This window comes from Pantherophis guttatus, chromosome 13 (genome assembly GCF_059756535.1).
Source record: "Pantherophis guttatus breed Tessera chromosome 13, ASM5975653v1, whole genome shotgun sequence".
Classification (NCBI taxonomy): Eukaryota; Metazoa; Chordata; class Lepidosauria; order Squamata; family Colubridae; genus Pantherophis; species Pantherophis guttatus.
This window is the reverse complement of record NC_142075.1, coordinates 25,379,715-25,405,301: the sequence shown is the minus strand read 5'-3', so window position 1 is coordinate 25,405,301 and position 25,587 is coordinate 25,379,715. Positions and strand designations below refer to the sequence as shown.

The 25,587-nt window shown below is 53.9% G+C and overlaps 1 protein-coding gene and 1 long non-coding RNA gene across 33 annotated transcripts; one reads left to right on the top strand and one right to left on the bottom strand.

Moving 5' to 3' along the window:
• Positions 1-287: 287 nt before the first annotated feature.
• TPM1 (tropomyosin 1) lies at positions 288-19,867 on the bottom strand. Of its 32 annotated transcripts, none has more exons than XM_034409388.3 (10): positions 19,393-19,617; positions 18,329-18,454; positions 18,027-18,152; positions 11,938-12,071; positions 11,093-11,210; positions 10,420-10,490; positions 9,377-9,452; positions 7,790-7,852; positions 7,153-7,222; positions 288-453 (listed from the first exon to the last, which is right to left on the bottom strand). In XM_034409388.3, exons 1-10 carry the CDS (start codon positions 19,504-19,506, stop codon positions 371-373), a joined length of 981 nt encoding a protein of 326 aa, XP_034265279.1. In that variant the 5' UTR covers positions 19,507-19,617; the 3' UTR covers positions 288-370. The 32 variants fall into 32 exon arrangements, with proteins under 32 accessions (XP_034265279.1, XP_034265269.1, XP_060545493.1 ...); XM_034409371.3 differs by lacking the exons at positions 288-453; positions 18,329-18,454 and adding exons at positions 2,996-3,343; positions 5,572-5,650 and having other exon boundaries at positions 19,393-19,702; XM_034409375.3 differs by lacking the exons at positions 288-453; positions 9,377-9,452; positions 18,329-18,454 and adding exons at positions 2,996-3,343; positions 5,572-5,650; positions 10,065-10,140 and having other exon boundaries at positions 19,393-19,701.
• A 532-nt stretch (positions 19,868-20,399) lies between these two features.
• Positions 20,400-21,608, top strand: LOC148112184 (uncharacterized). Its single transcript, XR_015729772.1, has 2 exons — positions 20,400-20,530; positions 21,435-21,608. It is a non-coding gene; the product is annotated as an uncharacterized LOC148112184 (long non-coding RNA).
• The last annotated feature ends 3,979 nt before the right edge of the window (positions 21,609-25,587 follow it).

Below are 25,587 nucleotides of genomic sequence, written 5' to 3'. Positions count from 1 at the left end.
GAAGGAGATCTACCTTGGCAATCCTAACAAAAGAATATTCCCATTTTTTGGAGCCTGCAGACAATTGGCATTAACCGACTCCATCCAAAGCGTAGGCAACAGGAGTCCCAAGAAGGGCACCCCATAGCTGGCAGATGCCCCCTATAACTCCTGCATCTTGTTCCCTGTCTTAATTTTTCCCCCGACTCCACATCTGGATAGAGGGGACGGGCCTGTAATGATTGTGGCAACATGGTGGGGGAGGGGAGCGGAAATGATAAAATAAGGACACATTTCAAAGGGTTTCATGGCAAGCAGGTGTTTTTTTGTTTTTTTTTTTAAAAAGAACTAGAAATGATTGCTGTTGGCACCGTCCCAGCTAAGAGACTTATCACATGTTGTTTAACTCCAGTAGAGTTTGGTCCAGCATCTGATGCATATTGAAGTTTTCTTCTTTTGCATTAGCCACCTTTTCTGTTTTGGGTCAAAAAAAATGAAAAGGAGTCATTTGGAGGCATCCTTTAATGGCAGGAAGGCAAACATCGCGGTGAAACACCTATGCATAGCTTCACTATGGCAGTCAAAGTATTTGAAATCAAAAAAGGGATAAAGCACCTTTTAGCCAGGTCACTGCCCCAAACTGATCTGGCCAAGTCAAGTGACAAACTTGTTTTGGCATATTTAAGGCAGAACCTGAGCACCTTAAACACCTAACGGAGTTGGTGATTTGTCAGTTATTGCTGCGGCAACTGGCTGACTCAACCCGTCTTCTAAAAAGAAAGAAAGTCTGCCCTTTTTCTATCACAAATTTAAAAAGGTGGGGACAAAGTTAGGTTGCAGCAGAAAGAAAAGAAAAATCCATGTACTAAAAATGCTGACAAAAGTATTTTGCAATTTTACTCCACCAGGACTGCAGAAATGGTAGAACATGACAACGTGGAGGGTGAAGGAAAGAGGCAGCTATCTGTCTGCTAGGGAAAAGTAAAGCAGCTTTCGCAATAGCTGTTAGTGTAAAGTCACATGCATATTGTGTAGGAAAGGCATTAAATTCACGTCTGTGATGGGAGACAAAAGCACAAAAGCTCGAGATCCACATACAATCAACACAGCAACAGCAGCTTCACAAATGTACCACAAAACTGGCAGAGGTGATCGACCAAAGGCCCTTTTCCGCTGCCCATGCACAAAGTTGATTTGACTTGGGCTAGAAAAGTGAGTGTTCAGATCTCATTCCTGAGCCCAACAGGAAGCAAACTTCACCAAGATTCCAATTTCAGCATTCCCCCCACCCCCAAGCCCAGAATTGCTAGTAAAACTACCCCTTCCAAGGAGGAGACTCCTTGGTCTCATTTTATCAAACTATGATCAAGAGTGCAGCCCATCTTAAGGTTGAAAAGGACATGCCAAGACAATCTTAAAACCTCCTAGGCCCACCCAGCTTCAGCCCCAACCAGCAGCGGACACAGGTCTCTCGCATCATTCAACGGCAGGTGAGTCAAGACACATGGGTTAGGAAGTACGAAAGCTTAATCCTCATTCAGGGCCAACTTCAGCTCATGAGTGAGACGCCGGTTTTGCTCAAGCTGTTGGTAGAGCTGGTCTGTGCAAATCGGCAAGCGGACAGAAGGAAGGAAAAAGGCAGAGAGAAGAGAAACGGTTAGAGAGAAAGGGTTATCCCCGAACGTCACTCTGTAGAGAGTCAGTTTAGTAGGACAGATCAGAAACAGGTCAGACACACCAAGGCAGGAGCTCTGTACCTCCTTCGATGAAGCATCTCAGGAAGGAAGGAAGGCAGTTCCACCATCAGTGGTGGGCCATGCGTGGCTCAGCCCAGTGGGGAACCCATCTCTCCTAGTCAGAAGATGCCCACTCATGTGTACTAGGGAGAGGGCTGGGCAGGTGCTGGGGGTGACCACAAGGCAGGGCTGGTCAGTTCCAGCAAGGGAGACGGCCTGGTCCTGGTCCACGATCTGCTCTGGCCACCCAGTGTCTTCAAACTATCTCTGCCTCCCCATCCCTGGGAGCTCATGCCTAAGACCCTGCTTGCAATTCTCACGTGTGACACTTCTGAGCCTGGGTTCTGTGCAGGTGACTCTGGCTAGTCCTGAGTCCACAACCCAAGTTCTTCTGGATTCTTTAGGTGATGTGACGAGCAAGACCTCCAGAATTTCATGGTAGGCTTGAAGAAACCAGAGCCTCAATTTGCAGAAGACTGATTTAGGAAGACCAAGAGAAGGCTGGGGTACCCCCCCTCTTTTGTGTAAAAGACAAGTAGCCTATGTGGGAGCAGGTCCACCCAACGGGCCTGCTGCTGGGATGAGCCACCTGAGGCTCCCTCTCTGGATTGACTCAGCTGCTGGAACTGCCCCAGAAATGGCCAGTCAAGGAATCTCAAAGTTGGGCTTCAAGAGCCAAGGGGATTCCCACCAGCTGGAGGGAGGAAGAGGTGGGATCGATGACCCATGCCTTGCAAACATCTTTGGGGCAATGACTGACTCGCTTTTAACTAGGTCACAACCATTTCTACACTAATCCGGTTTTGGGTTGGTCAAAACCCAACTGTGGCTTACTGATGGAGCCAGAACTGCATAGGCCAAGGCCCAGCCCAGCCCACTTCAGCCAGCAGGGATCTCAGAATGGCCTTCCATCTTCCCCAGCCTATTCCCCACCCAGGTGTGCAGGGGGCCTCCAGGTGTGCATTCCCCATTGCAGCCATTTCTCCTCAGCCCAAGCCATCCACTCCAGCCTCTGCTCTTGCCCTGGCTCCCCCCTCCATGCCACAACGCCCCCCCCACCGCATCCCCAGTGAAGCCCAGGATGCTCATCCAGCAAGTGACTGAAGCAAAGCCCCCTCCCTCCAGAGACCCCTGCCATCCCCTCGAAGCTGCAAACCCCCTCCCTGCATGGGCTCCATCCTGCCAGAAGAGCTGCGAAAGGGGCAAGGGAGAAAAAGAACAAAAAAAGAAACAGGCGGGTGAAAAAGGAAAATAAAAGAATGAATCCCTAACAGAAGAAAGCAAATTTTTTAACTTTATTCATACTTGAAATGGAGGACATAAATAAAAGGCAAAAGGAGCAGCAAAACAGATATGACATCGGGATTTTTCGTTTATTTTACAGTGAAAGTTGTAGAGTTCCTGTACAGTTGAAAGGCCCAAAGTGGGGAGAGGGGAGGGCAGGGGAGGGGTGGGGGAGGAGCCCCCTCCCATCCTGTGGGCAAGCCCCAGGAGGAAAGGGAGGAGGGAGAGGGGGAGGAGGAGGAGGGGAAGCCAAGGAACTGGACAGCAGGTACCAGCTTGGAAAAGATGGTTCACCCAGGCTGACGAAAGAGAGGTCTTGGGAGGAGTGAAACAAAGACAGTTATCTGTGTGAAGATAAAAGAAACAGAAGTAAAAATGGCAGAGCAAATGGAGAAAGGAAGAAGAGAGGGAGGGAGAGAAGGAGGGAGGAAAGGGAAGGAGGGAAGGAGGGAGGAAAGGGAAGGAGGGAAGGAAGGAAGGAAGGAAGGAAGGAAGGAGAGCAAAGGAGAAAAAAATGCATCAGGATAACGGAAACAGCATCTGCCCTACAACAACCCTTCACCCCCATCTTGGTCAGCATCCAAGGCCAGGCCACGGAACCCCTGGCGGAGAGAGAGAGCCAAGCCCTCCGAGGGGAGCCTTGCCAGCCTGGAGGCAGCCCTCTCTACGGGCATCAAATCTTTCGTTCTTTTAACTTCGCCTCCAAGATCTGACCTTGCAGAGCTTTCATGAAATCGAAGCCAGTGGATTTGGATATTTCCCTCTCCTCTGCTTACTGGTCAAATCTGAGCTGTGTTTTGAAAAGCCCAACCCTCCTTTGGAAACGGGTCAGGTCTGAAGTGGGCATTCGCTCTCTGGCCCTTGCAAGCTCCGTAAAGGGACCATCTTCCAGCCAAGGCTTCCCTCTCCCTTCGCCAACCCCATTTTAAGCAGGGAGAGATCGCTCTCTTTTTCACAGAACCTTCCAAGCGGCATTTGACTTAAGTTAAATTCTTTTTCTTCATAGCATTTTAATCATGCCACACCCCATCCTGTCAACTGCACAATGCCCAGTAATTTGTAAAAGACAACAACCAGCAGACAATGTTAAACACGCATATATAAAATTTCTCAAATATGCAAGGAACCCAGACCTACAAAAAGGATCGATTGTTCAGACTATAACTTTGGAATTCCAAGGGAACAACAAAAGCAAACCGCTGAATGGCAAACTCAGGGCTAATTGTTGCTTGTCAATTAAGCCGGGAGAATGCCAATCACTCCAGCATAATTCAGCTCTGAGGTTTCAGCCAGAGATTCCACTCTCTGAAACAACCTGCAGCTTCTGCACAACAGTAAATGGCTCTCATGCAAGCAGGCACTTAGCCTTAGGGACTTTTTTCCACTTTAATAAGTTAGTACAGCCCATTTCCACAAGGGTTAGTAGGAAGGTTATTGGTCAGGTGCGACTGACTTCCGTTTAGCATTTCTTATGCAGTGTAAACTTGAAACGACTGACAGATTTAAAAGAGCCTTTAAAAACCACTTTTTAACCTGAGAACTTCTGGCTGTGCTGGACTACACAAACTAAAACTTTTGTGCTGGACTAAAATGGCCACAGGGAGTTGTAACCCCACCATATCTGGTGAAACTTTCCCCAAAAATACATTCTAAATAGTTTCTGGATAATTATAACTTTCTCAGTAAACACGGGAAGTCAAACACATATTAACAGGTGTACATGTGTAATAGGTTAACACATAAAAGGTGGGATGCTTTTTGAATAAATACTATACTTTTTCAAAAGACAATCCCTTGACAAGTAGTCTCAGGAATATTCTGCTAAAAACGTGCTCGTTCACCCTTGGCTACTGCCTAATTAAAATCAAATGTAGAGATCCCACTGCAGGGAGAAATATTACGCATTTTCCTGCTCAAGAATTTGCTCTTGTACATTTTCCACAAAAAAGCTTGCACAGGCACTGTGGACCTCATTGGATCTGACGTTAAAAATACCCTCTATTTACAGGGAGTTTCTTAAGAAGAAGGTTTGGCTTGCCAACCGGAAGAGCAGGTGAGGGGCTTTGGTGCAGAAGCAGAGAAATGCTGAAACGGAAGAGAACTGAAAGGAGAAACTAAAGATTAAGAAAATGGTGTGGAACCAAGTGGAGGAAAGCAGAAGAAAGGAAAGGAAGGGACACTCATTCAAGTGAGCCTTGCCCTGAATTGTCCAGGCAAAACGCTTGCTCCCTCAGCCTTAATTCAGAATAATCTCAGAGCGTTAATGACTATTGCTCTCTTGCCCCCTCATTAGAGAGTCTGCTAAATGACTCCGGGAAAGCTGCTGAAACCCAGGGCTAACACAACAGTATTTGCACGAAGGGGCAATGCCACCCGCTGCTTGCCAACTGCATTCTGTGCCAGTCCTCTCCAAAACACTGAGGACTAGAAACTTAACAGAAGGCGCTTAAAGAGCACGCTTATAATGTATAGGACAGAAGAAGCAAGGGTCGCGTAACTTTGCAAGGCTGACTTGAGACCATGCGGAGGGTGGGGGAGACCAGGCGGAGGCAGAAAACAGGGCGCCATTTACATGGAGGTCATGTCGTTGAGGGCGTGATCCAGCTCCTCGCTGATGGCTTTGTACTTGAGTTTCTGGGAATACAACTCATCTAAGAGTTGCCGAGGAAAAGATGGAAGGAGTGCAAAGAGGAGGCAGTGATGAAAGGAAGCGCCATCCAGAAATCCGGCCAGGAGCAGGGAGGATGGTGTGCAGGCATCGGCAGGAGGGAGAGTGTGGAATAAAACACAAGAGAGGTCAGGAGAAGGATTTGAAAAGGGTTTTCACAAAATAAGAATGAGAAAAAGTCAAGCTGGCAGACGGGAAAGCGAGGATTCTGGGGATGTCGTAGGAAAAGCGCTTCTGGGTAGGCCTGGTCTCCAGAAGGCTGGTTCTAGGTGGAGGCCCCTCTGCCCTTGGTGAGGATGCTTGCTCAAAGCACCTGGCTGCCAGGCCCCAAACTGCACGGAGGCAGGACGGGGAAATTGGAAGAGGGAGAGACCCCACCCGAGAAGAAAACGGCCCTGAGGTGGTCCATCCTCAAGGGACCCGCTTGGTGCTCAGGGAGGGAAGAGACCCCACTTTCTCCATCTCTTCTCCCCTACACTTTAGAGGACCTCAGGCCAGAGAGTGTTTGGAGGCTCTTCTCCACCAAACACCAACTTCCTCCTTAAATCTCCAATTCTGAGCCACTTTTTAAAGAGACTCTTCTTCAAGAGAGCTTCCTCAACTGAGGGCAAGCTGAGGTCCTCCATGAGGACAAGGCTATGACTGAACGTGGGGAGTCTGTGGTGCCCCAAATGTAGTCTCCCCCCCCCTTGCCATTCACCCCAAAGCTGAGGCCCCAGCTGGCAGCCCCAGCTCCTGGGCTCCTTACAGGCCTCAACATGGTATTTGCCCAAGCGCTCCTTTCATCCCTCCCTGGGCAGGAGAGGTCCGGGTGGCACTGCAGCCACAACCCAACAACTATCCTGGTCTTCTCAAGCAGATTTGGTGAGCCTAGTAATAATGAAATTCTTCCACGGAAAAGCACAATCCCAACCTTTGGCAAAGGGAAACCATCCATCCAGGTGTGCAAAGCCACGCAGACTCTGTTCCCACGCAAACAAGTCAGAGGTTGCCACCCAAAAACCACCGTGACCATCACTTATTTGCATCTGGAAATTAAGCTCATTGTTGAGATTCCTAACTGAGGGGAAAGAAACTCAGGCCGGGACAAGACATGCCGGTCAATGAACTGGAGACGTTTGGATGATAAAATATTCAACCCAACTTTTACATTCATTAAGATGTTCAAACCGCCCACCCTTTATTTCCATTAAAGCAACGTTTCTTTCTTCTCTCCTCGCCCAAGGAGCCTCCAATGGGGGCCTGATGCCTGGTTCTAAGATACCTGCCAAAGGGCGGCTGCTGAATAGCTGAAAGCCCCCCTCAAGCCTGGGGCTCCTTCGCACCTTCACCTCTTGCTTAAGAGGGAAATGCCCCGAGGGACAAGCAGTCAGCACCCAGTCCAGGGAGACTGACCAGGATCACCCCCGTGTGAAGCAGCGGCTTCCCAGGTGGCCTGAGGGCAGCAGCAGCTGGAGAAGAACAGAGGCAAGCAAAGAAACATACCTTCTAAGTCGTCGATACTCTTCTCTAGCTTGGTTACTGACCTCTCTGCAAATTCAGCTCGGGTCTCAGCCTGTGGTCAAAGCACACGTAGGCGGGTCAGGAGGAGGCTTGGGCCACCAGGGCGTTTCCCCCAGAAAAAGCCCACTGGATACAGAGCAATGCAAAGAGCTGCCCCCAATGCCAAAACTGGAGGTGAAGCAGCCCAAGGTGTGTTCAGCCATTCCCACCAGAAAAACAAGGGTGCTCTCATCAGAGGAAGCCCCAAAAGAGCATCGGGAAGCTGGTCAGAGGACGCACGGACTGGAAATGGAGAGGACGGAGGATCCGGGCCCTCAGGATATGACCAGAGTGGGAATCCTCCTCCCCCGTTTGTGCAACATTCCCAAGAGAAGAGCTCCACAGCCTGGCTGCACAAAGATTTTATTGCGCTCCATGAAGGAGGTTTTCCTCCTTTGACTGCAGGGGAGCGGATGAAGAGCAGAGTGTGGCTTTGGGACAAAGTGCAACACACTTCTGCACACCCTGAGTGGCTGACACTCCCCTGGGCCACCTCAGCATTCCAGGAAGCAAAAGAAATCCCAGCAATGTTGACCCTCCTCCTCCAGAAAACCAGCTTCCTTGTTTTGGGGAGGTTTACCTCTTTCAGTTTGTCAGTAAGGACCTTGATTTCCTCTTCGTATTTGTCTTCCTTCTGAGAGTACTGCAAGTGGAAAGGAAAAACACAGCACACCCGATGTGAGGAACCACTCCAAGCCACCCGATCAACCGCCCTCTCCAAGCCGGTTGCACAACAGGAGCCCTGAGAGGCTGCCAGCTCAAAATCAAGCAGGAGGTTGGATCAGATGGGGCTGAGTGAAGAGCTGTAGCCCACGGAAAGCAGGCCCTGTCCACGGATGTTGGACTACAACTCCCATCTGCTGGGGGGCCAGGTGGAAGTTGCAGCCTAAGACCAGGGGACTTCAGGCACGGCCATATTTTTCTAAAGAAAATAAGAATACTAAAAAATACTGGCTGCCACCGCTTCCAAAAGTCCAGCTTTCCAACTCAAAACGTCTCCTGAACCCCCCCAAAATGGATGCTTTCTTCTCCTCCGCCAGGAGAAGCCTGTCTTGCCCATCTTGCCATCTGAGCTGCACAACCGCCCAGCGCATAAAGCAGCCGCTGGAGGGCTGCAAGGGCCCCCCTCCCTCGCTCAGCCCAGGGCAACGTCAGCACCTTGGACTTCCCTTTTCCGCACGCTGGTTGAAAGGTAGGAGAAGGAAGACGTGGACCCCTTCAGAGCCAAACAGGGACAGAAACAGGCACCCGAGGGAGTTCCTGGACCACAGGAAGAGCCTGGGGAATTAGGAACGCTCCTGCGAAGACCCCCTCCCCTCCCCAAGGCCGACAGCTCCTCTTTACTTCCGGTTTTGCTGCTTAGGGGAACCAGGCTAAGTGGCTTTGCAAGATGAAGCCCATTTGCTGCCAAGGACAGATGTGCTCCTGAGCCTCTTCTCAATTTCACAAGAGGAAAGCACTTCCTCTCTGGAGCCAGGCTCTCCTCTGAGAAAGTGGAGCAGGGCAGATCCAAGAGGAGGGAATAAATGCTGCCTGGATTGAACTGGGGAGTCCTTGGCGCTCTCTGAGCTGGGTGGCAAAGAAGAACCACTGATACCAACCTGGCTTGTGACAAAGCCAGAGAAAATTAAAAAAAAATAAGTCTGGAAAAAAAATGCAAGTCCCTGAAAATTTGCCCAGTGTGCAGATTCATGAAATAAAGTCACTGGTGCTCCTTTCCTTCCGCTTCGCTGCCAGATCAGATGCCCACGTGCTCAAATGGGAGACCACCTCAAAAGGTCTCCCTTTAATCCTTGGCACTTCTGGTGATTTCAGGCTGCCCAGCTGCCACAATCTGAGATTAAATCCAGAGCGGTCCAGAAGAGCAGACAACTTTAAGGCATGTGGACTTCAATTCACAGGATTCCTCACCCATGGAGGGCTGGAGTCCATCTATGCTGGCTGGGAAATTCTGGGAGTTGAGGCCCACCCATCCGCCAGTTGCCAAAACCGCCAACTGCTTTGACTCCGAACGAGGCCGCATATCCCCTCGGAGGCCACCTGGTAACTTGTGGGCAGAAAAGCGAAGTGGACAAGGCCAGATAACTGCGGGACTCGAAGGCAAGTCCTGTGTTGGGGGCAGCCGCTTTCTTCCCCACCTTGCCTTGCTCCTCCCTGCTCGTCCTACCTTCTCCGCCTGAGCTTCCAGCGACCTCAGGTTGTTGGTCACAGTTTTCAATTCCTCTTCAAGTTCAGCACATTTGCTATTATTTGGGAACGCAGCCAGGAAAGGGGGCAGGAGGAAGACCAGTCAAGCCCAAGAAGAGAGGGGGAGAAAAGATAGAAAAAAAATGAAAATGGAATCTTAAAGCTCAAGGAAAGGGCCTCGAAAGCAGCTGCATTCCTCTGGGACCACCAAATCGAGACTGCTACCATGCTCAAGGGGCACGGAGAGAAAATCCCCTCCACGCTCTCGCCTGCAGCGGAGGGTACGCAAGGAAGGAGGGGCAGGTTCTCCCAATTAAGAGCCCCTCTCCTCTAATAAAAGGCAGCCAAACCAGCAGCCTTTTGCAAACAGGTGGGTGTTTTGCAGCTCTGCAGCATTTTAGATGCCTGACTGGCAGAGGCCTTGGTTACAACCCAAGGGGTCCCAGAGCGGTCAGCTCCTTTCCTAGGGCTCGGTCACGGCCACAAGGCTTCCACGCACACACACATCCGATCGGTGCTTTTGGAGACAAAGGACAGCCACTCAAGCGATGCAGAAGGACACAAGGAAAAGAAGGAGGCCAGCAAGAAGGCGAAAGCAGCCGAAAGGCCTGGGCTGCGGCTAAGCCCGGTCTTTGCATTCACCGACAGAGGCTGACGCGTGCCAGTACCTTTTCCTCGGCTGCCATGAGCGCTTTCAAGGTCTGGTCCATTGTTCTTAGCTGTTCTTCCAGCTGTCGGACTTGGCTGTTAGTGAACACAGGAAACGCACAAGAGCCATTCACAAAAATCGGTGAGCCAGTGACAACCACAGCATGCAGTGACCCAAACCACACCAGAGCTCCCCCCAACTCCGACACGGGCTGAAGCACACAGAAGCAAACACAGGCAGGCGGACACACACCGCAGCCCCTTCCGCTGGGGTGCACAGCCGAGCACGGTTGCCGCGGACACAACAGCCACCACATCCACGGGCGGCGCAAGGCCGGCAGCAGCAGCCGCCGCCGCCCAGGCAGGGAGACCCACCTTTCGGAGAGCTCAGCCCGTTCTTCTGCACGCTCCAGGTCACTCTCGATGATCACCAGCTTCCGGGCCACCTAGAGCCGCCGGGGAAACAGAAGCGGGGGGGAGATGAAGCCGGGAGAGGGCACTCCAGCCAACGGCTGCCTTCCGGGTGCTGGATTCCCAGCAACGGAGCCTGGCAGAATGGGCTTGCTTCCTTCTAAAAGGCATTTCTGAAACTAGCCAGGCTCTGGAGGCTTACAGAGTGGAATATTAGGATTCAAAGACAACGTTGGACGTTATACAATTGAGAGGCGGCAGCACAGACATTTGTCCACCAAAGCTCTCCGGAAGAGCCACGTGCAGACTTTGGGGTCAAGCAGTTTCCAAGGAGGGGCCGCTCCACCATCAGCCCCCTCCTGGCAGGTGGGGGCCCTTAGCAGGCTGTCCCCGATTGCTCAAATGTGGTGGGCGGAAGCTCTGGGCAAAGGTGGTCTTGAAACTGCAACTGGATGGACAGAGAAGCAAGCAGGAGCTGGCAAACAGCTTCCACTCCTCTTCTGCCCATTCCTGGCGGGACTGCCTGAAGCCCAGCTGTCCAAGGTCCGCCCTTCCTTTCCCAAAGTCTCCCAGAGACCCCCACTACATCCAACGGGATGCCAGGCCAGATGCCAGGCCAGGGTCAGCTGAGGCTCACCTCCTCGTACTTCCGGTCAGCGTCCTCAGCGATGTTCTTGGCCTCTCTCAGTTGGATCTCTTGGATCTCCATCTTCTCCTCATCCTTCAGGGCTCTGCTCTCAATGACCTTCATGCCTCTGGGAGAGAAGGGCATCGTCACGGGCAAAGCCAGGAAGCCCAGCCTTCCCAGTGCCACCCGCCCGGTTTGGGCTGCAACCATCCTGGTGCCCCTGATCCCAAGTGCCTGAAATGCCACCATCCTTCCTAGCTCAACCAAAGTGGCTGCCTCAGAAAGGGAGGATGGCACCCTGCAAGGCTTCTGCACCCAAAGCCCGCCTGTCCACACGCTCCATCCTGCACATGTTCAGACGGCACTCCCTCTCCCTCCCCCCTGCGTGTGCGCCTGTGTTTGTGTGTATGAGAGAGAAATCCTGGAAGAGAGCCTCTCCTTAATCAACGCTGATCTAGACCAGTGTTTCTCTTTAAGACGTGAGGCTGGCTGGGGAATTCTGGGAGTTGAAGTCCACACATCTTAAATTTGCAAAGATTGAGAAACACAGATCTAGAGGGAAGTCGCCCTGAAATTGTCCCATTATGTGGTTTCTTTTCCTTCACTGCCAATTTTCAAACAGAGGCTGGATACCCACCTATTGTGGATATTATAGTGAATTCTGCAATGTGCAGGGGTTGGACTTGATGGCCTCTGAGGTCCCTTCCCATTCTACATCTCTGTTTCACCGAGTTCCCCTTAAGGCAAAAGGCCAGACCCCTCAGAACCCAAAGGACACCAGGACACTATATTATCCCGAGGGGCGTAACTCTGGGCCAGCCAAGCACCCTCCATGCCAAGGGGCCCAGCCTCACCTCTCGCTCTCGTCTGCCGCCTTCTCAGCCTCCTCCAGCTTCTGCAGGGCTGTCGTCAGGCGCTCCTGGGCACGATCCAGCTCCTCCTCCACCAGCTGGATGCGCCTGTTCAGAGAAGCCACATCGCTCTCAGCCTGGGAGCAGGAAGGGAGGAAGGAAGGGAAGATGCTCGTTTTTGCAAAGTGGGCAGGAGGGCAGCATTAAACCACGAAGAGGGAGGTGCGGGGAGAACACACACCCCTCCCCAGAACCAGGGCCTGACATCCTTGGTTTTGCCACTGCCTGTCCATTCTCTCCACTTCACAGCCAAGAAACAAAGGAGAAGAAAAATGACTTTTTTTCTACCCTAAGCCATAAGCGCAATTTAACTTAAAACTGGACAGAGAGAATGACACCAATGAATTAAAGCAGATCACAGCCACTGTACTTTGCACCAAACCCACCCTCTTCTTGGCTTCCTAAAACTACCCAACAGCCATGCTCCCTTGGCCACCCTGAATATGTCTCTACCTTTTGGCTCAGGCCACGCAGAAAGGAAGCCACGAGAAGAGCATCCAGGCCAGTCCACAAGCCCGATGCGAAGAGACCAAGCGGCTGCAAAGGCCGCCCTTACAGCAAGGGTCTCCAACCTTGGCCACCTTCAGCCTTGTGGACTTCAACTCCCAGAATTCCCCAGCCAGCGCATGCTAGCTGAGGAATTCTGGGAGTTAAAGTCCACAAGGCTGAAGGTGGCCAAGGTTGGAGACCCTTCTCTTACAGGAAATGCTCCTCTTGAATGCTAATCCAGATCAACTCCCAGCCAAGTTTATCCAGTGGCTACTTCAGCCACTTTTAATTCAAGCAGAGCAAAGCACATCTCAGGGGAGGGGGGACCCAACCCAAACCACACAACAGAATTTGCCTTGCATACTTTTCCCCTCCAGGGAAAGAGAAGGATGGCGCTCATGTTAATCATTACACCAAAAGGGATCTGGCCGAGTCCCTTGGAGGCTGAAAGGTCACTTTCCTACTTCCTGTTCCCAAAGAGAAACCAGCAGGGCCAATTATTATCCCTTTCTATTTTCCACAAAGCAAAGCCGTTTCCTTATATGGTCACAAAAATACCATTATTCCAAAGGACGCGTCCAAGGCCAGCAGATAAATACCAGCTCCACTCCAGGTGGCTGATTCTGGCAGAGTTTGGCCAAAAGAGGGATTAAGATCTTCAGCTCCCCCTTGCAAAGCAACAGCCCCACCCTCCCCAATGCCCATGTGCCACTGTCTTTGGAAAGAAGATCTGGATTCCGTCCAGGCCTCTGGCTGGCCAAGGGGGCAGGTGGGAGAGGTCTGTTCAGGTCAGCCTCCAAACCCCAAGGCTACCTGGCTAAAAAGGTGGCATTCAGAGCCCGGGACGGGTTCAGCAGCAAAGGCTCTCCTGGTCTTCACTGCCGCCAGAGAAAGGGAGGGAGCCCATATATTAGCCCCCTTGCACCCACTCCTTCACCCAGATTCCAGTCTCTGCAAAAACAGCCCCAGGAAGCAACTTTCCTTGGACTCCAAGGGAGCCTTTTAGCCAGAAGTGCAAAATTGGGCCAGACTGGGGCTCCCAGTTAAAGGCTCCTGCTGGTCCCAGTGGCTTGAGGGCTTCCTTGCCACTGTGGGGTTCCCTAAAACCAGTCGAGGTCTGGAATAGGCAGAGTCGCGGTGGTTTTGCACCCTGGACCATTCCCGCTCGGGAGGAGCCCAACAGGTGCCAGGAAAGGACCCCGCCCTCACCAGGCGCTCCTTTGGGGGGGGGCGCTCAGGGCCCGTGGTGGGCAGAGCATCAGAAAAAAAGGGGGGAGGTCTGGGAAAGCAGCCAAAGGCGGCGGCTCTCACGAAGGATCCAGGGAGCCCCTGGAACCGGAGGGACCCTGAACTGGGAGCTCCCATCTGGAGAGGCAGCGGTTGGGCCGGCTGGAATCGCCCGAAGGCTGGAAGGGGGAGCCCGGAGCCCCTGCAGAGGCGGAAGGCGTCTCCTCCGCTTCCGTCGCACCTGGCGGGGCAGGGGCGCTGCCTGCGGGGTGAGGGCCCGGGCAGGGCAGGGCGGCCAAGGCCTCCCGACGGCATCCCCTCAGCCGGCCTCCCCCACCCTCTCTGGCCGCCGCGCAGTGCGGAAGGAAGGGAGGGAGGGAGGGAGGGAGGGAGGCGGCCAGGTGAGCGAAGAGCTCCGATGGGGGGGTGGCGCCTTTGTCCCTCCCGGCCGACTCACCTGCTCGCGCAGCGCCCGCTCCTCGTCCAGCTCGCGCTGCAGCCGCCCCGCCTGCTCCTCGGCGCTGTCCGCCTGTTCCTGCAGGCTGCGGATCTTCCTGCGCACCGCCTCGAGCGAGCTCAGCCCCGCCGCCATCGGGCCCGCAGCGCAGGAGGAAGGCAGGCGAGCGGAGGAAGAGGAAGGCGCGGGCGGGCAGGGCCGGGAAGGGAGGGAGGAGCAGCAGCAGCAGCCGGGCCGCCCGCCCTCCGCGCGCCGCAGCGCCCGCCTCCCCAGCCCGCCTCAGCCCCGCCTGGACGCCCCCGGCGGCCCCCGCAGAGCCCGCACCGCTCAGGCTGGGCCGATGCGGCGAACCGCCCGGCAGCACAAGCGCATCCCCCCCCCGCCCCGCTGATCTGCCAGTCCCAGCAAATGGTCCCCAGCAGCGGTTGGGCAACAGCTGGCGGGCGCCCTGCTGACTGGGGGGGGGGCGCCAAGGGACAGGGAGCCTCGTTTTGCACGGCCTCTGCCAGCACAAGCGCCCCATGGAGGGCCCAGAAGGGGAGAGGGCAGAAAAAGGCCTGACCCCCCCCCCCCCCCCCACTCGGGGTGACCGAAGGAATGGCATCGCATGTGCTGGCTCATCTGCAGAAAGCCGAGGACGAGCGAGCCTGTCTTGGGGACGGCAGGATCCTGAATCCTCCAAAACCGGCTAGTCTGGGAAGCTCACTGGTGGCCCCCGACAGGCGATGGGAGCCGTTCCTGTGCTGGAGAAAGGGCACCCCCTTCTCACACCTGCCAGCCTCCCTCCCCACATTTCCGCCCAGTGTCTCAAGCCCTCTTGCAACAACCAAATGAAAAAACTGTTGTGGAAAAATAAATAGGTTGACTTCTAGGAGACCCGCAGAGCCTGGGAAGAAATCTGGGGACTTTCCCTGGGAGACTGTTCCCAAGAAACCAAGGAGGGCGCAAAGGGCATTACTGGGCGAGCCAGCACAACTCCCGAGGAAATCCCCAGGATGGGCGTGAAAGCAGCAGCTAGTGTGAAGAGAGAGTTGTGGAAAGAAGGCGGTTTACAACCTCGGGGAAGGGCACAGCTGGCCGGAAACCTCCCTCCAATGCAACCATCTTCAAGGACGGGGACTCCTTCAACTGGGCAAAGAAATGCTCAGTTAAACAGTAGCAGAGCCTACTGGTGATGACCTCAGGGCTTTCCCAATATGGAAGGATTGGAAGGCTGCGATTTCCAAGATCCCCTCCACCCCCACTCAGAGAAGCCTGGAGAACAGCAGCAGGCCAACAGGAGGCCCATCCACTATCCCAAAAGAGCCCCAACCTGGTGCTGGGCTGAGATGGTGTGGACTACAAAGCTAACAGCCTCAGCCAGGTCATCTCTGCTCCCCCACCCCAGTTCTGTCCGCTCTGCCGGCTGACCTGTTCCTCCCCTTTTTCTCTCCGTAGATCTGGGTGAGAAAATGAGAGGCGTAATGAGATTTCCCCCTCCTGGTTTATCCGCCAGGAGGAACTGCAGCTAAAGCCAGCCAAGGATAAGAATCTGGCAACCCAAATCACACTTCGGCTGATTCAGTCCGATGAGCCGCAAGGTTGGCCAGGAGGGCGAGGAAGAGCCGACAGGGCTGAAGAAGCCCAGCCAGGACGGACTGCAGGCAATAGGATATTGGTGGCTTTTCTCAGCCCGACTTTGGCCTCTCATTCAAGCACCTGGAGGGAATCCACACGGGTGCTGTAATTGGGTCGGGGGCTTCGGAACACAGTTGTCTTTATCCGGAAAACCACCCCACTAGACTGAACAAAGCCCCTTCTAAAGAGGAGAGATTTGCCATAACAGACCTGTCCCCTTCCTAGTTTCCCCAGGAGAGAAAACCACGAGAATCTTGACTTCGAAGGCGGCATGGCCACCTCCTCCTTGGCAGCCTCCAGAAGGGGCTCCCGGCCCCTTTTTTGCAAAATGCATGTTCAGGCAGGGTCACTTGATCTACAAGGTTCCAGCCTGAAGGGGGAAAAGGTATTTTTGAAAGAGGAGCTGTGCAGTTAGGAAGCTTGGGAGACACCTTCCCAGCCAGCCCAACGGTTACTCAGGCTGCCTGGCCCTCCCCCCCTCCCCCAGGCAGAGTTCATACTCGCCACGGAAGTGATGCAAGACGCACGGCTGAGCACAGCCATGAGTCATGGCCCAGTCGCGCCAGCAAAGGTGAGCTCTTCCTGGCACCCCCCTCCACCCTCGTCCTGCACATCTGCCCCGGCAGCTGTTCTTCACCTACCACACCCTCAACCCTGCAGTCGCCTTCACTCTTTCTACAAAATACAAAGTCTTTTAAGGGCCAAAGGGAGGAAAGGCAAGACTTGTGCACTACTTAGAAGAAGAATCTACCGCTGGGGGCAAGGTCCCCCAATTCCCCTTCATGCCTACAAGGAAATAAACCTTTTTCCCCGGAGGGTGAAAAAAACCAGCAGAGCCTCCTCTCTGCAAATTCGGTAGCATTTCTCTGGCCCCCTTCCTTCCCTCCCTCCCTCCCTCCCTCCTCCTCCTCCTCTCTCCTGCCTTTAACCGAGACAAGCTATTTCAAAATAGTCTGCATTCTCTTCCTTATAAGGAATATCTTCCCCGGGATCTATTTGCGGTTCCTTTGAACAAGTTAAATAAACGCCTGGCTGGAATGCTGACTCCCATCTATTGAAAAGCCACAGCGCGGAGGGCGCATCTGAGCCAGATTAGGCACAGCAGCCTCTCGCGGAGGACAAGCGGTTCCAGAGTTGAAATGAAGTCAGATTTCTGTTGGGCCGGGCAGAACCAGCCTTCCACAAGGAGCTAGGCAAAAGTGAAAGCCTCAGAAAGGCTCCCAGTGCTCATGGCTCTGCCCCGTTTGCATTCCATGTTGGCTTTTCCTCCGCTCTGGCCTGGCTGCTCTTGCTGTGCCTTAAAACCCCCACGTGACCACGGCACTTTCTAGCAGGCCTGGGAGAGCTGGTTTCTTTCCCTTAAAGAGAGTGGTAGTCCTCCGCATGACATCATCTGCTTGGGATGTCTGACTCCCCCCCCCCAACCTTAAGGGGCCGACAGCCCAGATTTGGAATGAATTGCAGGGAAGGCTGTGGGGCCGGGAATGCTTGAGGGCTACAGCCATAGGACGATTTGATACTGAGACAGGTGGGTGGGAGAGAGCGCTCGCTCCCTCTTCCATATAAAGTGCTGAGCTATATATAACCCCCACCCACCGGGTCTCTGGATCCGGCCCCAGCCTTGACTGATTGCCGACCCAGCAAGTATCCCCTCCTTGGCATGACAAGAAGCCTCTTGGCACGCCTTGGGCATCAAGCATCAGCGGCCTATCTTTGCACCTCTGAGGCATCAGCATTTGTCCTCTGGGTACCTTTTCCCACATGGGAATCTCGGCTCAAGTATTCAATAGGTCTGCTGGCCCAGACAAGCACTTTTACCAATGTGGGTGCTGTGGGGTCTCTTACACGCATCGGAGCCCCTCTCCATTTCCAAGGATTTGGTTCTGGGAAGTTTGTTTGTTTTTTTTTTTTGTTTTTTTTTTACACCTGAGGGCTCTGGCCTGATATCCAAGCAACCTTCCCCAAAACAGCTCCAGGTATGGCTCCTAGGAACACAACAGGACACATCTCTGCTGCTTCCTTGGCAACAATACCGGCTGGGCATCTGGACCAGCAGGAGCTATCCAGGTGTCCAGGATTCTTGGCTGATGGATGGCACATCTCATGCCAAGGCCTCATGCTTGGGTCCTGGCAGGGGGGCTGATCCCCACAGTAGGGAGAGAGATTGAGTGACCAGAAGAGGCAGAAAGGTGGGGGCACATGCTCATTGGGTGGGGGCGGGGGGGGTTAGAGAAGTACTCACATCTGTAGCTTTCTTCTCTGCCACCTCCAGCTTCTCCTGGGCATCTTTCAGGGACTCTGAATATTTGTCCAGCTCATCTTCAGTGCTCTTCAGCTTCTTTTGCAGAGACACCAACTCATCTTCCAACTGCCCGAAGGTTGGGAACCAGGGAAGGGGGGGTGATGAGGGGGAGTGGGGGGAAGGGAAGGGGGTGCAGCAGGCAACGCGATGGCATGAAGACGGCGTGAAGAAGGAGAAGAGGTGCAGAAGGACAGAGGGAGGAAAACAGGAGAGAAGGAGGTTAGCGCATCCAGAGAGGCTACCTTGGTGGCCTTCTCGTCCGCAGTGAGTAGGCTGTCCTCGGCGCTATGCAGCTCCTCCAGGATGCGGTCCCTCTCATCCTCCGAGACCCGCAGTTGCTTTTCCAACTGCACAATGTCTTCCTCCAACTAGCCACGCAGGCCAGAGGCAAAAAGAGGAGGAAGCACTTTTAATCTCTCCCGGTCCGGCCTTCCCTTCCATCTGCCCCCTCCCTGGGGCACAACCCGGTCACCGAGTTCACACGACCCGTCTAACTTGGATGCTGTGGTTGCTTTTGGGACCCAGAGTGTTGCTGAATGAAGCTGCCCGTGTGCTTAGTTCATGGCTAGGGGAACTGCGGCCCCAGAGGAGGGGGAAGCAAGTTTACCCAGGTTAAGCCTATTGCAGGAACAGGGCCAGTTGGAAAGTCCTCAAGCCTGTGGAGGGCCAGGCCAGCTGAGAAAAGAGGGCTGGGCTGCCTTAAGGTCTCTGGGTTCGATGCCTGAGTCACTTTGGGTGAAGCCCCAGAGCCTGAACCAGGCCAGGTTCCCCCCCCCATCAAAACCTTCCATCATCCAGCTGCTTTCAGCTGTGGCCTCAAATCCCAGCTGTTTGAGCTGGGAACCACCGGAGGTGTAGTCCCAACACATCTGCAAGGCATCAAGTGGGGAAGGCTTAGATTGGCCCTGATGTGCTGTAACTAATGATATGAGACTCCCCGGGGAGGAAAAGGGGGGAGGGGGGTCTTTCCCCCCAACGTGGCTCTATCAACTTTACTTGGCTGCTTTTTCTCGGAAACGACCAACTCGGGACCCTTCAACCAACTACCTGGGATCCAGGATCCCCACTTCAAAGCGGGGGGGGGGGGGAGGATCGGCCGGCAGAAGGACACAGCCCAGTCCAGGGAGGCCAGCCCCCCCCCCCCCCCCGCGCTCTTCCCAATCCCCGCCGAGGGCGATGCCGAGACCCCCCTCCCAATTCCCGAAGCGGGCCGTGGGGGGAGCGCAGAAGGCATCCCGGCTTCTCTTTCGGGAGGTCCAGAGCGAACGGCTGCTCCTTCCCGGGGGGGGGGGCGGGGGCGGCCCACCTGCTTGCTGCGCTCCTCGGCGGCCTTCTTGTCGGCCTCGGCTTGCTCGGCGCGGTCCAGCGCGTTCTCCTTGTCCAGCTTCAGCATCTGCATCTTCTTCTTGATGGCGTCCATGGCGGCGGTGGCGGCGGGGCAGTTGCCAAAAGTCCGTCGAGGAGGAGGAAGAGGAGGCGGCGGCGGCGGCGGCGGCGGAGCTGCGCTGGGACGGTCGAAGTGGCCGGAGTGCGAGCGGCTCCGCGGCGGCCGCGGGCGGATAAGTACCCTCGCGGGGCGGGGTGGGGGCGCCGCATTCCGCCGGGCAGCCAATGCTTTTTTGGGAAAGGGCTCCGCGCGCGCCGCCCCCTCCGCCCGGGCCCCGCCTGCCCTCGCCGATGCCTAAAGAAGGGCAGGGCGGCGGCGGCGGCCTCCCTCGCAGGGCTGGCGCTCCCGCCTTGAGCAGAGGCAGTCTACCCCGACGATCCCCGTCGCCAGCCGCGTCCTCCTCCCGCGCCCACCCAGGAAAGGCCGCTTCGCTTGGGAGGGAGGAGGAGGAGGAGGCGCCCCGGGGCTGCAACGGGGGTCCCGGAGGTGGGCTGGGGAGGCTGACGTCTGAAGAAGCCCCCCCCCTCGCCTGCACAGCTCTACTCGGGAGAAAGTGGCAAGCCAGGAGGGGCAGCGCCAGCCCTGCATGCCCTCTGGGCGCTCCGGATGCCCAGGCAGGAAACCACAAGGAGGAGGCAAAGCTTCCCAGTTCCACCACAATGGTGTTGGGGTGCTGACCCCTTCCCTTCAATGCAGGGAGTGGCCAGGTAACCCAAAGGTGTTTTAAATTGAAATTTTAAATCTGGTTTTAAATTATTGGGGTTTTAAATTTGTTCAGCCAAATTATTTAATTCGTTTTAATCTATTTTAAATTTTGTATTTATATGTTTTATTCTATGGCTGTTCACCGCCCTGAGTCCTTCGGGAGTAGGGCGGTATACAAATTCAATAAAATAAAATAAATAAAATAAAATAAATAAATAAATAAAGGGAGGCCCTGGTCACCAAGCTGCCTTTTCCTCACCAACTACAGATGCTTCTGAATAAACCCCCCTTGGTGGATTCGCACATGCTGTGCCAGAACCAGAGAGGGCCTGGTCTGCCCAGGTCAGAGGAGGTTAGTCTGGCATGGTGGGATGCAGTGGTGGGTTTCAATTTTTTTTACTACCGGTTCTGTGGGTGTGGCTTGGTGGGTGTGGCAGGGGAAGGATACTGTAAAATCCCCATTTCCTCCCGATCAGCTGGGACTTGGGAGGCAGAGAATAGATGGGGGAGGGGCCAGTCAGAAGTTCCACTACCGGTTCTCCAGAACTGGTCAGAACCTGCTGAAACCCACCTCTGGTGGAATGCCATTCCAAGTTTCAGCCCTCCAAACCAGAAAGGGTCGGCTAGCCATGGGGGTCACACCACAGACTAAACTTCAGCTGCGATTGCTGCTTGAGGTGACAACTTTAAGATGTGTGGACTTCAACTCCCAGCATGCTGGCTGGGAATTCTGGGAGTTGAAGTCCACAGATCTTAAAGCAGCCCACTTGGAAAAACACACGGCTAACTAACCCCCTGGGGGCCCCCTGAGCCAGCTCCCTGTGCGGGCTGCTCACTCACCCTCCAAACTGCAGGTTACCAGGACGCCCTGACCAGAAGCAGCCCAGCCCCTCTCAGCCAATGCAGACTCTTGGCTAAGGGAGCCGGGCTCTATGCCGGCCACGGGGCGAGATGGGCGAGTGCGGATTCTGGGCACCGGGAAGCACAGCTGAACTCCAGGGAAGCAGTTCCAGGATCCCTTCCCTCTCTCCCTGCTTCTCTCCCGCCCAAACCCGTCCCTTTCCGCGCCTGCCTGGCAGTGCCGTTTTGACTGCATCCACTGTGACCCGCAGGAGCCTTTCCCCAGTGCCCACATGTTTTCTCCAGCAGTCAGAACGAGCTTTCACAAATTGCTCTCAACCCGGAAAAATGTTTGTTGTAAGTTTAAGATTCATCCTCAGACGAGTCAATTATCTTTCCATCTAATGATTTTGCAGGCAACCTATCTGCCCGGAAGGCAAAAAGGCCAAAACATTTACTCATACTGGGTTGCAACAGGAAGTCTCCTCTGAGAACAATTGGCTGGATCTGCATAAGGATCCAGGGGAGCTTCTGTTTGTTAGAGGTTACTAAATGATATGTTATTAAATGTAGGCTTAGTAAGTCCCAAGGCGGTGTGTGCATTCCTTGTTTAGGTCCCCGCAGCAATCCGATCCTTCATGATGCCAAAAATTCTCAACCTGGATTTGGGCTAGAAAAGACGGGGGGCTACCAGACCCCTTAGGGCAGTCTTCCTGGTTGGGCCTCCAGCACATGACAAGGGGTGAACTGGACTCCCCTTTTGTTGACTCTCAGATTCCCCAGGAGCAATTACCGTGTCAATCATCTCTGCTATTGCCCCTGCTTTCAGCTGTGCAAAATATATAAAGGGTAATCGGGATGGTGGACCACCAGGAGATCCAGGGCCTGCAAACAAGGTTGAGAACCTCAAACAAACATCCCATTAAAGGAGCAACCGGAGACTTCCAGGATGTTGCCAGAGTGAAATGGATGCCTCTGTGAGTCACCGGGGGCCAAGCTCAACATGGGGTGGGTGGGTGTTTCCCTTCCAACTGGCAAGGCGGGCAGCACAATCAAGCATGCCTCCGTCTACCTGGAGGGGTCATCGTGGAAGAACGGAGGGTCCTCCTTGGGAGGGTGGGAGAGGGAAATAATGGCGACACAAAGCAGCTGGCAAGGATGGGGGAGGGGAGGTCCAGGGAGCAGAAGAAAACAAGCTTTGTTGAGTTTTCCTTTGCTGCCCCCTCCCAATTCCAGCTGTGCCAGAGGCAGCCACGGGTGTGTCACTCAAGATGGGAAAACAGAAGCTGATCCCAGAGGTGATTCAGTCTGCAAGAGCTAATTCTGCTCCTGAAAAACATTCACCACCAAAGCGGAGCAGCAGCAGGGCAGGATCCATCCTCTCAGTGTAAACAGATGCCTACCCAGGACTGTCAGCCACCTGGTGGGTCTTCCTGTGGCCACGATCCACGGCTTCTCTGGAGGAAGCCCCTTCCTGTGGCTGTGCCAACCCTTGAACCTCCGTGCTCTTTTTTAAACCTTCCATGGAAAAGTCCTTAAGCGGGAGATGTGCCCAGCGCCTCCCAAAAGCAGCACAAGGAGCCTCTGGCCCCCCAGGGCCTTCCTTCCACCACGCAATGCTGAGCAGCCCCTTTCAAAGGCCAGTGCTGGGGAGGGGGGCTTCAGAACTCTGCCCTCTGGCCTCCTCCAAAGCCAACAATTGCTGCAGCCAGCCAGACCGGGGAACAGCGCTCCCTCCCTCCCTCCCTCCGATGCTTCTGGGCAAAAAGGCACTTTTGGCAGCCTGCAAAAGCTGCATCCGGTTTGGCCTCCCTTCCATCCTGCTCCGCACAAGGAGGTTGTCTGCAGCTGGGGACAAACTGGGACTTGACTGGGTCTGGGGAGGCTGCTCTGAAGGCCACTGGCTCGAGCCCTCCAGAGGAGGCTTTTCTGCATCTCAGGCTTGTGGCTGTTGGTCCATGAAGCCCATGAACTCAGGGCTGGCAGATAGACGTGGCACCTCTGCTTTTGCTGAGAGACGGCTGTGGCCGAGGGGCCAGGAGACCAAAGCTGCTCTGTCCAGAGACCAAGGCAGCTGCTCCCTCTCTATGCTGAATGGGACTCACAGCTCAACTCTTTGTGGCGTGGGAAATTCCAAAGTCCGGTTTTCGGGCCCTTTTATCCCCGTTCACTTGGGAACATCCACACCTGCCCAGACCTGGAAGGCAATGGTGCCCAGGTGGCTCTGCCCCTCGCCTGTCCCATATCCTCCCTGGCAGTGCAGCGCAGACATCCTGCTGCTGCTGCCGGGATGGGCAGGTTCCACCAGTTCTGGGCCAAGGTTTTTCCACTGACTAAGCGTTTTGTGTCTGTCGTGGCCCGTGACTGGTTTTAAAAGCCCAACCTTCGATTGTGGGCTGCTTCCACGAGACCCGTGACCGGTACCAATAAATGCAGGTGGGAGAGCAAAAAAGTGTGACGAGGAATCTTGTAAAATCCCACCAACCTTTTCCTTGCCTCGTGGGTGAGGATGATGGAGAAGAAGTAAGCTTCTGCTTTCTTGGCTACGTTCCCTGTTCAAGATGATCACAGTCCTTAAAAGGCCAATAAATCCATCTGCATGGGAGAAGAGCAGCCTCTTAGTGAGTCCCTGAAGTTTCAAAGCTGACTGTAATGATGACCAGAGAATTATGCCAGAATTAACCAGATCGGCTTCCTAAACCAGGCAAGACTGATGACAAGAAGGGGTCAGCTGGTGTTCCCCATTTTCTGTCCCCCAGACAACAGCCAGTCTGGGGCGCATCCTGGGCCCACAGATGACAATCTCCAAAACCGGTTGTCCTTGGACCCGGCACCCCTTCAGAGGGACTTGGCAATCGGTTCAGAGGCTCAGCCTCGGGACGGGGACCTGTGGCCTCCGTGGATGGATGGAAGGAACAAGGGGCTTTTTTCAGACCATCCGTCTGGCTTTCCCCCCCTCTCCTTTTTTTTCTTTATTTTAATGAAGGGATGGAGGGAACATGAATGATGGTGCAGAAAAATCCAGGCATGAAGTGGGGATTCCTTCAGGGGATGAACGTAACACCAGAAGCTCATCTCCCCTCTGAATACCAAATTCTGCCCCTCCCTGAAAGCCCAACCAGCCTTCCTGCAGAGGACTGCTCAGTCCATCTTTGCACAGGCTCTCCCCCCCCCCACCTCCCCCAGGTGATGGGATTAATTGCAGAGAAAAGCGGGCAGACTTCTGGGCGGGCAGATGCAGAGGTGCCCAGAGGGCATTGGAGGGGGCGAGTGAGCAGAGGCCTCCCAGGTTCTGCTGGAAGGCTTCTTGGAGGGCCGTCCTGGGACAAGGCTGAGTGAAAAACTTGTACTGCTTGGTCTGTCCCCAAGCAATTTGGTCAAGGGTTCCGAAGAAGGGCTCTGGCCTTAAGTCTGGGCAAAGCTCTGGCAAGTTTGGCCTCGTGCAGCCAACCGTGTTCCTAAAAGACGCCTCCTTCTTGCCTGTTAAGTTTCTTGGGGATATTTATAGCCCAGCTCGGTGCACCTGCCCAAGGCTGTAACTCAAGAGGGTGGCTCAGATGCCAAGGCGAGGGCAGAGCGGCAGCACGCCACTAAGCCAGGCCCTGAAATCAGCAGGGAGGAGTGGGTGGGCTTGGGTGGTGCCCTTCTCAAGGAGGCCCTTTTCTTTGGCCAGAAAGGGGAGCTGCAGGCTCCTCAGATCTTCCGCCCAGAACTTTACCTGCAGCACAAAAGCTTCCGGGGGAAACTGCGCTGGTCACCCTCCACGCAAGGCCCGGAACAATTTCATTTTAGCTCTCATGCCTCTGCGGCTCCAGCTCAGGGGAAGGGATTACGTTACAAGCATCTAAAGATGGCAAGGAACTAAAGATGCTCCATTTGGAAGATGAATGGCTGGCAGCTCAGGGCTCCTCCTTCACCCTCCTCTGGAGTAGGTGGCAGGCTGGGAGAAGTTAGCTGGGCTGGTGCCACCCAGAGACGGGGGCCCAGAATGATTCTCCTAGAGAAGCCACCACATGCACCCCAAAATTCAACTTTAATAAAGTCAATGAGCATCATCTCTATTTGGGTTGTTTGAATGAAAGGGACACAACTTCTCCCAAATTCTATGCTGCGTACGGCAAAACGGCCGATCCAAACGATGTTAAGGGCTTTGATAATAAATAGCTTGGAGATGTTGACCATGATAATTGGTTATTTGCTGTTAGCAGCCGGCCAGATGGTTCCTACCCTGAACATTTCCCTTCTATTTTTTTTTAATGTTGTTTTTTTATTCATAAACATTTTGAATACAGTGTATTATCAGGGTATATCATTTACAAACGAAAACAAAGAAAAGGCAGTAAAAATATTAACACATATATTGGTAACAATAGTAATAATGTAACAGAATAATTTTGGCTAAGCTTTTTATATTGGCATATTTATAATTCTGTTAAATATATTGGCATATTTATCGTTATAAACCATCTTTAACTTTAATTCATATCTAGCAAGAATTTCTCTTCATCTAATTTCTACCTCTTATGTCTAACAACTCATAAAATTATTCCATATCAAGTAATATTCTGT

Coding starts and splice junctions, on each gene's coding strand:
- TPM1 (XM_087877973.1), bottom strand. CDS start 19,506: ATGGACGCCATCAAGAAGAAGATGCAGATGCTGAAGCTGGACAAGGAG. Junction 12,072..18,026: donor CAGAGAAGAAAGCTACAGAT/GTGAGTACTTCT, acceptor TCCTGCTCCCAG/GCTGAGAGCGATGTGGCTTC. Junction 10,491..11,092: donor CTGACCGGAAGTACGAGGAG/GTGAGCCTCAGC, acceptor CGGCGGCTCTAG/GTGGCCCGGAAGCTGGTGAT.